This window comes from Puma concolor, chromosome A2, assembly GCF_028749965.1.
Source record: "Puma concolor isolate L17-30 chromosome A2, mPumCon1.1.hap2, whole genome shotgun sequence".
Taxonomy (NCBI): Eukaryota; Metazoa; Chordata; class Mammalia; order Carnivora; family Felidae; genus Puma; species Puma concolor.
Genome location: NC_141668.1, coordinates 50,997,370 through 51,008,470, shown reverse-complemented (window position 1 = coordinate 51,008,470; position 11,101 = coordinate 50,997,370). Strand labels below are relative to the sequence as shown.

Here is an 11,101-nt window from a genome sequence, read left to right as displayed (position 1 = left end):
ATCCCCACCTAGCCTCTGATCCCCATCTTAAAAGAGGGCAAGACCTGGAGGCCTCCTCCAGGATACATTTCTAAATGGTTTTGTACCACCTTTTTCTTTACTCTTCTCCATGCTCAAATTGAGTGGCCGGAGGTTAGTTGTACCCCCCCACCTACCCCCACTTCTCCCAACCCCAGTGAATTCATCCGGGAGTGAGGCAGGGGAAAGGGCTGGGCGAAAAAACACAAGTGGAGCTTTGAAAAGGAGAGGCTCCAAATGCAATGCTTGGCATTTTCTAATAGCTCCGGGTGTTGTGAGTGCGGACTTGAAGCTGGAGGGATAGATAGAAGTTCAGTCCTGACTCTGTCACTTATATGTGGGCCTTGTCTCTCCTTCAGATGACTCAGCTGCAAAATAGCGATGATTTATACTATCTTCCTCGGGCCTATTGTGAGGATGGAAAGAGCTAATACTGCTGAAATGCCTAAAACAGTGATTATTCTTATCATGTGGGGGTTCCCAGATTTCCAGATAGGGTTTCTCTTTGCCCTCCTGGGAAATCATTGGTGGGGCACTGTGAGAAGAGTCCAGGTGTGTGGGCCCTGAGGCTTCTGCCACTGAGGGCAGGTGGGCAACCTCTCTGAGGGGCCCCTGGACCCACCTAGATCCCAGAAGGGGCAGGAGGTTTGTGGAGGATGGCCTCATGGACAGGTAAGACACTGTTGGGTGTTGAGGCATCCCTGCCGGCCAGGGAGGGACAGAGCCTTGGACGGAGAATTGGTCTAGTGCCTGGCCATTTGAGTCAAGACCGCTGGTTACCCGATCACTGTGGGAGAAAAGGAACTGTGGCCTGTTGAGGACTTTGAAAGGAGTGTTGTGTCGATTAAGTGAGAAATGGGCTTGTAATGCAAGCAAATGTCTGAAGAGTAATGGTGAAGGAAAAACACATACCATCCCTGCTGGGGTAGAGGAAGGAAAAGGTATGTCTGGGCTTTGGTTGCTTGAATGTTGGGGAACTGCTCCTCCATGGAAAAATGAACCCTTCCAGTTGGTGCCTTGAGGCAGAAGCAAGCCTTGAGCTTGAGGAAGTCCTCAAGTACTCCAGTACTGCCCTGGGTCCTCTGGCTCTGGGATGGGCAAGTCGTGGGCTGCTCAGGCACTTGTCTGAAGCTCAGGGTGGGAAAAGCCACGGGGCTTGGGCCTATAGGACCCTGGGGCTGACAGGTGCAAGAGGCACTGTAGGTCTGGCTGGCACCAAGGATCTAAGGAGCAGGAAGTGTCAGGGTCAGAAAGCATCCAGTTTCTTGTCCCAGGCTCCTGGCTCCTGGCTCTGGGAGGCACGGAGAGAAGGGGAGCGTATCCGAACCAGAATTCCAGAAGCTGCAGGTTCTCCCTGCAGGAGAGACTGTTCTGTGATGCCCACTGCAGGTGAGTGTGTCAGGGCCTCCCTCTATGGGGTGGGTGGGCAAAGGTTTGGGGGAAGTAGAGGAGGCGTGATCTCCTGGCACAGGGAGAACGTCTCTGGGCGTCTGAGATCCAGCAGACCCTGCTCCTGGCGGGGGGCACCGGACGGCGGTGCTTCTGGGTTTGGCGTTCCCAGATGGGCGTTGGCAGCTGCCAGGGACAAGACAGGGACCAACCTCAGAAGTCTCCTCACCCCTATGATCCCCGCCTCGGAGACCCAGCCGCGCGAAAACTTCGATGTGCACGCCCGCGACACGGGCCTGGAGGACGTACAAGGGCCCACGATCAATATCCACGACAGCCGGGCAACGCTTATTGTTTAAAAGGAAGCTCCCTTTGTTCTTGCGTTTTACCAAAGTGAGAAGCACAATTTTTTTCCTGATCAAAATTGTGCTGGCACCGAAGCAGCCAAACCAGTTCCCGGAAACCTGCGCCCCTGCCTTTCAGCCGGGACGTGTACTCGCCTCTGGGAGTCCCCGCACCTGGCTGGAGAAGGTCCCCAGGGCCGCAGATCGTCGCACCCAAGCAGGGTCCAAAGGCCACTGAGGCATTTCCCCACCCCCTGCCGCCGCTCTCCCGAGCGGGGTTTTCTTGGGAAGCGTAGCGGCTCCAGCGGATCAACGCGTCTGGTGGCCCAAGCTCGGCTTCCGATTCCATTTAACACGAGCCGCGCATCTTATCTCCGCGTCGCCTCCCCGGGGTTCCCACCCACCCCCCCGGCCCAGCCCTGCCCGGGCGGAAGCGGAGCCTCAAGCTTTTGAAGTCCCGAGAATTTCAATCGGAGAGGAGGCGGCGGGACCTAAACCCGTCGCCCCAGCGGGGGAGGGGCCAGCAGGCCAACGGGGGTGGGGGGAGGGGGTCGTCCCTGCCGAAGGGAGAGAGGGAGCAGTCGGGGCCGAAAACGGACCCCACTTAGGTTGCTATCACCCCCTCTCTGCGTTTATGGGGTTTCCCAGGCCTCTGCGGCTGCGGACTTGACTCCCTCTGCGAATTTACCTTGCTTCTTGGGCAGTGTCATCGGGAATAACCTTCCTGATACAGTAATAACCACACTATTAAAATAACCCTTCCCCACCCTAAAAAAAAAAAAAAAAAAAAAGACTAAACAGAAATAGTGTTCTTATTCAGTCCCCTCGTGTTTTCTTCCTCTAGTGAAAATTCCAACCTCTCTTCCTCTGATGTTGATGAAAGGATGCTTTTGGAAGAAGTGACATTTGGTTAACATTTTTTTTTTTTTTTGCTTCCCCCCCCCCGCCCCCCCGCGCCCGACGGCGCAATAGGCCCCTTGAGACCGGGGACGGAGGGGGGTGGTGAGGTGGGGAATTGATCCTTTGAAAGGGCGGAGGCAGAGGTCCAGAGAGGGATGAGGCAGAGGGGGCGTTCCAGAAGCTTCAGATCCGAAACCCGGAGGAGGCATGCCCCCCATCCGGGAGAGGCTGAGCCCTGGCTGGAGCCTCCTTCCTCCCTGGGACGGCGGGGGAAGCCCCGCTTGGGTGGGCCGGACCCAGGAAGGAGACGCAAGGGGTACCTCTTGATCTTTCAATCCTACACGGCTTTCATCTCGCAGGAAAAACCCAGAGGAAAAGAGGATCAAACGCAGAGCACTCCCATTGAATGCAAAGCTGGGGGCGGGGCGGGGAGACTGGAGTCCCTCAGAGGACTTGGCCCCAAGGAGGTGAGCGCAGCGGGAGAGGCTGTGAGAAGGCGGCAGGCTCACAGGGGGGGCAGAGGGTGGGCGAGACCCAGGCCCGGGGTTGGAAGGGCCCAACGGAGGCAGCTCGAACACAGGCGCCGCGGGCTCGACTTGGACAGGAAGGAGAGAGCAAGCCAGGTGCTCCCTCAGGCTCTGGCTGCTGGCTGGGCAGGGCAGGGCAGGGCAGGGCACACGACAGAATCCGAAGACAACTCTGCAACGCGGCAAAAGGCTCTGGGATTTGATCCCCACTCCCAGTCGCTCCTCTCACCTTTAGAATATTCCCTGGGAGTTTTAATCTAGCAGTGCTCAGCAGATGGTTGCTTCGGGAGTCCCAGGGAGTGGAGATGTTTAGGCCAACATTACCTTACCTTTCGGATCCCCCTACCTTCTCCACCCCCCCCACCCCCGCCCCCAACCCCAGCTGAGGTGAATGAGCATCTTCTTACTGAACAGGGGAAGTAGAAAGCAGCAGTGAGGAGGGAACTTTGTCTTGCTTGAATGCTTTGCTGTCTCCACCACCTCCACAAACCCACAGAGAGAAAGACAGAGGCAGGGGAAAGAGGGAGAAGAGTTGAGAAAGAGAATATGGAGGAAAGCAAAATAGGAAGACAAAAAAAAATAAAAGATAGTGATAACACTTTTCTTTAGAATCTCAGAAACTGGAGCTTTGTCTTGGGACACTGAGAAGAAGTGGGGGGGGGGGGGGGCGGCGTACAGGGACAGCCCTAGCTGCTTAGAACCAGAAGCTCTGAGAAAGGAGAAGGGGCAGAGAAAGGAGAGTTGGAGGGACAGGACAGTGGAGAAGAGGGCTGCCTCCTGCCCTTGGCAAAGTGGGGAGAGCCCTTGCCCACCTGCCTGGCCCCAACACACTTGCTCAGAGCTGGCAAGGGGTCAGTTTCCTAATGGGTTCCAGTGTACCTTCCCTGGAAGCAGACCTGAGACAGGGAGCCTGTGGCTGCTTCCAAAGACAGCAAGCACTACAAACTACCCCCAACCTTGCCTTGGAGGTTCCCCTTTGCCCTCAAAGATTATGAGCACCCCTAGTCACTTGATATTTCAGGGCATTTTCAGTGACTTCTCTTTCTTCTATCCCCAGTGCCACTGAAGCCTGTAGACAGGACCTGGGGGAGGACCCTGGGAGTCCAAGCTCTGTGAACCCCAATGTCACGTGCTGGGGTACTCTCAACCCCTCCCTTGCCCCCCAGTCTCTAGATGAGAACAGCACCTTCTCCCAGCTGGGAGCCTCCGTTGCTGCCGCTGTAGGGGCCGCACTTCTTAGTGTCTCCTCACTCGCAAAACCTGTTTCCAGAGGAATTCGTTGACTCTGAACGAATACCTTAAAATATGGGCAAGAAAAGAAAAAAAAAGGCCACTCTTAGAACCTCTCCCCACCCTACATACCTGAAGCGCAGGCGAGGCCCAAGCAAATGGGAAAACGATTTCTTCTATGAATAGCCACCTGGAGGTCAAGCCGAGCTGTGGAAAGCTTAAGGCCACCTAGATGGGGAAGGGGAGTTAAAAAAAAAAAAAAAAATCAGCAAGCATGTGGAGTCAGCAGCCAAAGCAGGTCCTTAAAGAAAAAGCATTAGCGCATTTATCTCCTACCCCTTGGGGAAGAAAAATAGCAAAGTTCTCTTTTGGTTTCCAGGAGGAAGGAGACATCTGGGGGTGGGGGGTGGGAGGAGGAAGAGAGAGGAAAGGATACCCCGGGCTCAAACTCTCCAGACAACCGGTGGGAGGAGGGAATATGTTTTTCGGTAGCTTGTAAAAAGACTTTGGAGCCCCTGCGAGGTTAGCCCGCCAGCACAGGCAGTTGTAAGGGCGAGAGAAGCGAGGCTTGTGAGCCGGCCTTCACACTTTTAAAATGCAGTTATGGATTCTCTCATCAAATGTTAGATCAAGGCACCAAGTTAAGAAAACAAAAGCCAAAACAACAATAAAACACACACACACACACACACACACACACACACACACACACACACACACACACAAAACAGAAGCTTATTCAATTACCGAGTCCCGCAGCTCCTGCGGAACTCGCCGCGCGCCTTAAGCTCTCTTTTTCTTTCTGCAGAATTCCATTTGCATCCCCTCTGCTTGGGTGTCTCCCTCTCTCAGTGTGTGTATCTCTCTGTTTTCACACTCTCCTCCCCATTCGAGCCAGGCCCACACCTGGCGCATCACTGCCGAGCCATTAGCTGCGGGTCTCCTTTCATCTTCGCTGTGGCAGACGTTTCTATTTATCCACTTGCGCTCGCCGAGTGGCGTCACCAGCGGTACTGTAATGACGATTGCAGCAGGAGGATGACAGCTTAGAAAGAAGAGGGCAATGGGGCTTCCTCCCAGAGGCGGTGCGGCACAGAGGAGCGCTCGCATCACAAGGTGACCCCAGCTCCCCACCGCCGCCACCGCCGTCACCGTCGACATCGCGCTCCGGCCGCTCCGCGCCCGCCCGGTCGCCTGGCCTCTCTTTCTGCCTCCCGAAGCCAAGATCTGTCGGACCGCTGGGGACCCAGGGAGACGGGGGCTAGGAGCTCACTTGGGGCTTACTCCCTCCCCCACCCCCTCCGGCGAGCCCCGGGATGGAGAGCCGAAAGGACATGGTTATGTTTCTGGATGCGGGTCAGCTTGGTACTCTGGTTGGCAAGAGAGTCTCCAATTTGTCCGAAGCCGTGGGCAGCCCGCTGCCCGAGCCGCCCGAGAAGATGGTGCCCCGTGGTTGCCTGAGCCCGCGGGCCGGTCCTCCGGCCGCCCGGGAGCGCGGCGGGGCAGGCCTGGAGGAGGAGCCGGTCGACGGACTAGCAGGCAGCGCTCCCGGGCCGGGCGCCGAGTCGCGGGCAGCCGGGGCTGCGGTGCTTGGCCCCGGACCTCCGGCCCCCTCCGCCGACAGCCTCTCGGGCCAGGGGCAACCTAGCAGCTCGGACACCGAGTCGGATTTCTATGAAGAAATCGAGGTGAGCTGCACCCCGGACTGCGCCACGGCGAACGCCGAGTACCAGCACAGCAAAGGTAGCCATCGCGCCCCCTTCTCTTCCCGGGCCTCCCACCGCGCCCACCTTCCACTTCAGCTCCAGAGGGGAGGAAGACACTCCTTTCCCCCAGGGCAGGGTGGCTGGGGGGACCCACCTGAGCAACTCTCCCCAGCTATCTGCGCCCTGGCTGGGGTCTCCTTCTGTGCTCTGGCATTGGCGGGACTGAGGGTGACAGCTGTGCTTTTCGGGAGGAGGGAGACGCAAGCCCTGGGCTTGAGGGGGGTTCAAAGCGCACCCCAACCCCCCCAGAGTTTTGTGGTACTGCTTCAACTGCTTGGGGAAGACACCTTCCCCCCGGCGTGGGTGAGATCAAACGCGGGTCCGGGCAGTTTGTGGCCGGCGGGGTGTAAGGCGCATCCAGGCGCGGAAGCCCAGAGTCCATAAAGGACCGTAAAACCGCGGCCGACTCGGGCTGCCTGGGTGCCGCGGCCCTCCGACCAGTTTGCACGTCGGTCAGAGGTCCAAATTACCTTGTCACTTCCCGGGCTCGGTGGCGCCAGGTCGGAAATGGTCCCAATGATCTAATTGCCTTTGGTCTCCGGTTGCATTTGAAAAGGCAGAGCTCTGGCCCTCCCCCATTCCCCTTTCCTTCCCAGTCCCACTTCTCCACCCAAAGGAAAAAGGAGCTGCGGGGGGGGCAGGAGCCCCACCCTTCCTCGGGTTAGACCCAAAAGGAGGGGTGCTGTCCTGCTGCTTTAACTGGAGAACCCCTCCCTGACGAGGGCCTAGTTTGTGGGGGAGGTGGCCAAGAAGGGAGTCTCCCAAAGAGGGGTGGAAAGCTAGTTAGGAGGGAGAGCCCAGCAGCAGACTCCTCCACCGAGCTGTGGGGGGAGATGGGAAGACCATGGCAGGGCAGAAAACCACCCCCTGGCCTTGGCAGCCAACACCTGGTTGAACACCCATGTCCATTCATTACCATCTTATCCATTCAACCCAGACTCCCTAACCACAGCTTGCCCTCAGAACAAGCCAAGGGCCGCTCAAATCTATGAAGGCGATAGGATATTCACGCACACACTCCTATGCACATGCAGCCTAGTATACATTCCCGCACCTACACCGGCAGCCTGGCACACACAAAAGCAACGAAACTCAGTTTGTGCACCGCATCCTGCAAGGCACGAAGACCCCAGAGCTCACAACACTCTAGTACCAAAGGTGCATCTCAACTTGCCCGGCAGATATGCACATCCTTGCCCACTCCTGCCAACGGGGGGCACAAAGCTCAGAGGGTCTGCTTCCAGTCTGTGCCCCAAGCAAGGCAAGGGGCCAGGGTGGTTGCGGCTTCTGTACCCAGCAGGCCTCAAGACTGAGGTCTCCCAGACAGCAGCCCGGCCAGGCCTAAGGGCTGCTTTGCAATCGTCTGGATGGTGAGCCACCCCCCTCCCCCGCCCCCCACCTCTCTTCCCTGTTCTCAAAGTCCCCCAGGCCCCAGCAGAGGCAGAAACTGAGGCTGTGTCCCCTTCTCCCCCACCTTTCATATATGCCCTGGGCCTACAGCCCCACATCAGCAGCGTTTTGTGTGTCTGTTGTGTGTTCTGTGTGTGCATGTGCTCTGGGCTCCCTATGCAGGGCCCAGCTCAGAGGCACCGGCCAGCAGTCCCAACAGCGGCAGCGAGGCCCCCAAGAGCAACAGCAGCGGCAGCTCGCAGGGCACCCTGGCCTGCAGCGCCAGTGACCAGATGCGCCGATACCGAACCGCCTTCACCCGGGAGCAGATTGCCCGGCTGGAGAAGGAATTCTACAGGGAGAACTATGTATCCAGGCCGCGGAGATGCGAGCTGGCCGCCGCCCTAAACCTGCCGGAAACCACCATCAAGGTATGCGCCCCGAGACCGGGGAGAAGGAGTGCGCCCACTCAGCAGGAAGTAAATACCAACTGTCCACTCCCTAAGTCCTGGGCCAAGAATCACAGCCTGGCGTCTCCCAGCCCACGTGGCAGCTAGGCCGGGGGTGTCGAGGCCTGGTGCGGGCGCCAGGTGTGTGCACTTTCACCTTCCCGACAGACCCTAGGCGGGACCTGCTGGCTTGCGGTAGACTCTCTGCCTTTTCTAGCCAAACAAACAGCGGGGATGGGGTGCCTTTGCCCCGAGGGAGAGCGGCTGGAAGGGGCGGTGTTTCTGGGGAAGCCCTGCCTGCGACCTCAGACCAGCAGAGTCCTTAGTCCACCGGGCTACTTGCGCGTCCACACCGGGCTGGCCCTCCAGGGAGCCCTGGCAGAGGGAAGGAGGGACAGACCCTGAAGCCACTCCCCGAACCTCTCCACGGGGGATTCCAGCGCCAGGTGGTGGCGGCGGGGCTCTGCCCCCGCCCAGAGGGTCTCTGCCGCGGCTCTTCCCAGCGCCACCGGCATCGTCCCCCGCCGCGGGGACAGGACTCCTGGGGCTCCGTGCGCCCGGGCCGGCGCCCCTGCAGCCGCCGAACCTGCCCCTCTCCTCCCCAGGTGTGGTTCCAGAACCGGCGCATGAAGGACAAGCGGCAGCGGCTGGCCATGACGTGGCCGCACCCGGCCGACCCCGCCTTCTACACGTACATGATGAGCCACGCGGCGGCCGCGGGCGGCCTGCCCTACCCCTTCCCGTCGCACCTGCCCCTGCCCTACTACTCGCCCGTGGGCCTGGGCGCCGCGTCCGCCGCGTCCGCCGCCGCCTCGCCCTTCAGCGGCCCGCTGCGCCCTCTCGACACCTTCCGCGTGCTGTCGCAGCCCTACCCGCGGCCCGAACTGCTGTGCGCCTTCCGCCACCCGCCGCTCTACCCCGGCCCGGCGCACGGACTGGGCGCGGCGACCGGCGGGCCCTGCTCCTGCCTCGCCTGCCACAGCGGCCCCGCCAACGGGCTGGCGCCCCGCGCCGCCGCCGCTTCGGACTTCACCTGTGCCTCCACCTCCCGCTCGGACTCCTTCCTCACCTTCGCGCCCTCCGTGCTCAGCAAGGCCTCCTCCGTCGCCCTGGACCAGAGAGAAGAGGTGCCCCTCACCAGATAAGGGGCTGCCCGCGGGCCGCCGGCTCCAGGACGCCCGTGGGCTCCGCCCCCCGCGTGGGGACTCAGCCAGCGCCCCTCCCTGCCCCCAGGGCACCGAGGGGGAAAGAAGCGGGCCGAAAAGGACCAGAGGGACTCGGCCTCCAGGATCAGGACGCCTGGGGAGCGGCAGTGGCTGGCGCGTTTGGGGATCAGGAGTGGGGATGGGGAGGCGGAGGCCGAGAGACCTTCCTCTGGGGCGGCCCCTCAGCCGTTTTTCACCGGACCCCGTGCCCCGGACGGGGGTTGAGGCCATGGCTCCAAAGCCAAACAAATTTAGTAGCAGCAGCCACCGATATCCAGCCCCTCAGTCCCTCCTCACACCCCCACCTCACACCCTTGCCTCACCCGGGACCCCCCTTCCCCCAAAGGCCAAGCCCAAGCACTGGAAAGGAAACTGCTGTCTCTCCCAACAAAATGCTGTGTATGCAGGGCAGGTGGAGATTAATCTTTGCCAGCTTTTCCAAGGCACGGCAAGGGGCTTGTGGATGGCGATGCACCAGCCGCCTAGGGGAGAGAGTGGGAGGGGTGATTTACTACCGCGGAAGATCCTGGCCCTCCCATGGAACCTAGGGGCTCTCTTGCCTTCCTGGAGCCTCAGTTACACATTTTCTCGTTCTGGCATCTCCCAGCACCTGATCTCGTGTCTCTCTCCTAGCTTCCTGCTATCTCTCAACTTGCAGCTCCATCATCTCTCCTCCTACCTCCGTCCTATCCCCACTTTTTGTTTATTTAGCATTGGCAGAGACGTTGCGGAGGCCTCAGGGCCTCTTGGCAGCTTCTACCAAGTCTCTCTTCTCCCCGGGCCCAATACACACCCTGATTAGCAAGTGATATGTGTGAGGAGGGTTTTTGAATGCTGAATGTATAATAATGATCACCGTGCCACGGAGCCCAGAGTTGAGCTGTTAACAAGGCGCCCAGGGAAGAGCTTAGGGAGCAGGGACCTCGTCTCCTTCCCTCACTAAGTATCTGCCAGCAAATTAGAGGCTATTTCAAGCCCTTGCCTGTTCACCTTCCCTTCACCAAGAGCTTTCTGGCTCTTCCCGGTACAGTTGGCATTTTACGTCCTTCTTCCTCTCCTTTTCCTCCCAAGCTGCCACTGAGGCTTGGCTTTCAGACACTAGCAGAAGCCTTCCGCCCCTTCTGGGGACCTTGCCCTTCCCCTTCACCAGGTTTTGTTTGGGGGCTGTGCCCACACTCTCACTCTCACCCTCATTCCTGCAGCCAGTTTTTGAGGGCTAGGAGAACGTGTACCCCTCAATAACAAGCTTCACCCTGACGGAGGGAGTGGTTCTTCCAGTAGGGAATGAATTCGGTTTGGTTTTCCTTCGAAGCCTGAAGAATCTGCTGTTGCAATTTGTTAACCATACTGCAATAAAAGCTGGACATAATTCTCACTTTAACATTTTAATGTTTGGGGCAGCAGGCAGTGCAGTGACTTTTTGAATTGCTAGGTCGGCCACCAGAAGCTTAGGTATAGAAGGAACCAAGACGTGCACCCGCAGACAGTCTCCCAAACTTCTGCTGGCCCTGGCAGAGACAGGACATCGCATAGATGTGGAGAAGACAGGCTCTGACTGCCCCGAGGTGCATGTTTTCTTAATTCCCTGCACACTGGGGGCCTTCCATGCTGAACTGGCCCACCTGGGGCTCACCCCTGCGATGGTTTCTTCTCCAGTTGCTCCAAACTTTGGAGGAAAGGGGACCCTGGACTAAGGTCTCTGTGGATCCTGCTTCCACCCCCAACCCAAGGTTAGAGGTGAATGAGGCAGTGAGGGTGGAGCTTGAGAATTACAGCGAGCTGGGCTTGCTGGGTCAAGCTGAGTCTGCACCTTAGGGTTCAGGGAAAGGAGGGAGGCGGATTCCTGGGTCGGCAAGGGTGGGTCTGAATGCTCCTCAAACTGAA

The 11,101-nt window shown here is 58.9% G+C and overlaps 1 protein-coding gene and 1 long non-coding RNA gene across 2 annotated transcripts; one reads left to right on the top strand and one right to left on the bottom strand.

Moving 5' to 3' along the window:
* Window positions 1-2,853: 2,853 nt before the first annotated feature.
* On the bottom strand, window positions 2,854-6,749 carry LOC147583171 (uncharacterized). Its single transcript, XR_015246003.1, has 5 exons — window positions 6,645-6,749; window positions 5,156-5,421; window positions 4,599-4,636; window positions 4,365-4,475; window positions 2,854-3,003 (listed from the first exon to the last, which is right to left on the bottom strand). It is a non-coding gene; the product is annotated as an uncharacterized LOC147583171 (long non-coding RNA).
* On the top strand, window positions 5,465-9,194 carry EVX1 (even-skipped homeobox 1). The gene is made up of 3 exons (XM_086693769.1): window positions 5,465-6,151; window positions 7,747-7,994; window positions 8,618-9,194. Exons 1-3 carry the CDS (start codon window positions 5,725-5,727, stop codon window positions 9,155-9,157), a joined length of 1,215 nt encoding a protein of 404 aa, XP_086549895.1. The 5' UTR covers window positions 5,465-5,724; the 3' UTR covers window positions 9,158-9,194.
* The last annotated feature ends 1,907 nt before the right edge of the window (window positions 9,195-11,101 follow it).

Bases quoted from the DNA above. Each gene is read 5' to 3' on its own strand.
- EVX1 (XM_086693769.1), top strand. From the start codon at position 5,725: ATGGAGAGCCGAAAGGACATGGTTATGTTTCTGGATGCGGGTCAGCTT. The intron at 6,152-7,746 runs GTAGCCATCGCG...CTCCCTATGCAG, and splicing joins CGAGTACCAGCACAGCAAAG to GGCCCAGCTCAGAGGCACCG. The intron at 7,995-8,617 runs GTATGCGCCCCG...TCTCCTCCCCAG, and splicing joins TGCCGGAAACCACCATCAAG to GTGTGGTTCCAGAACCGGCG.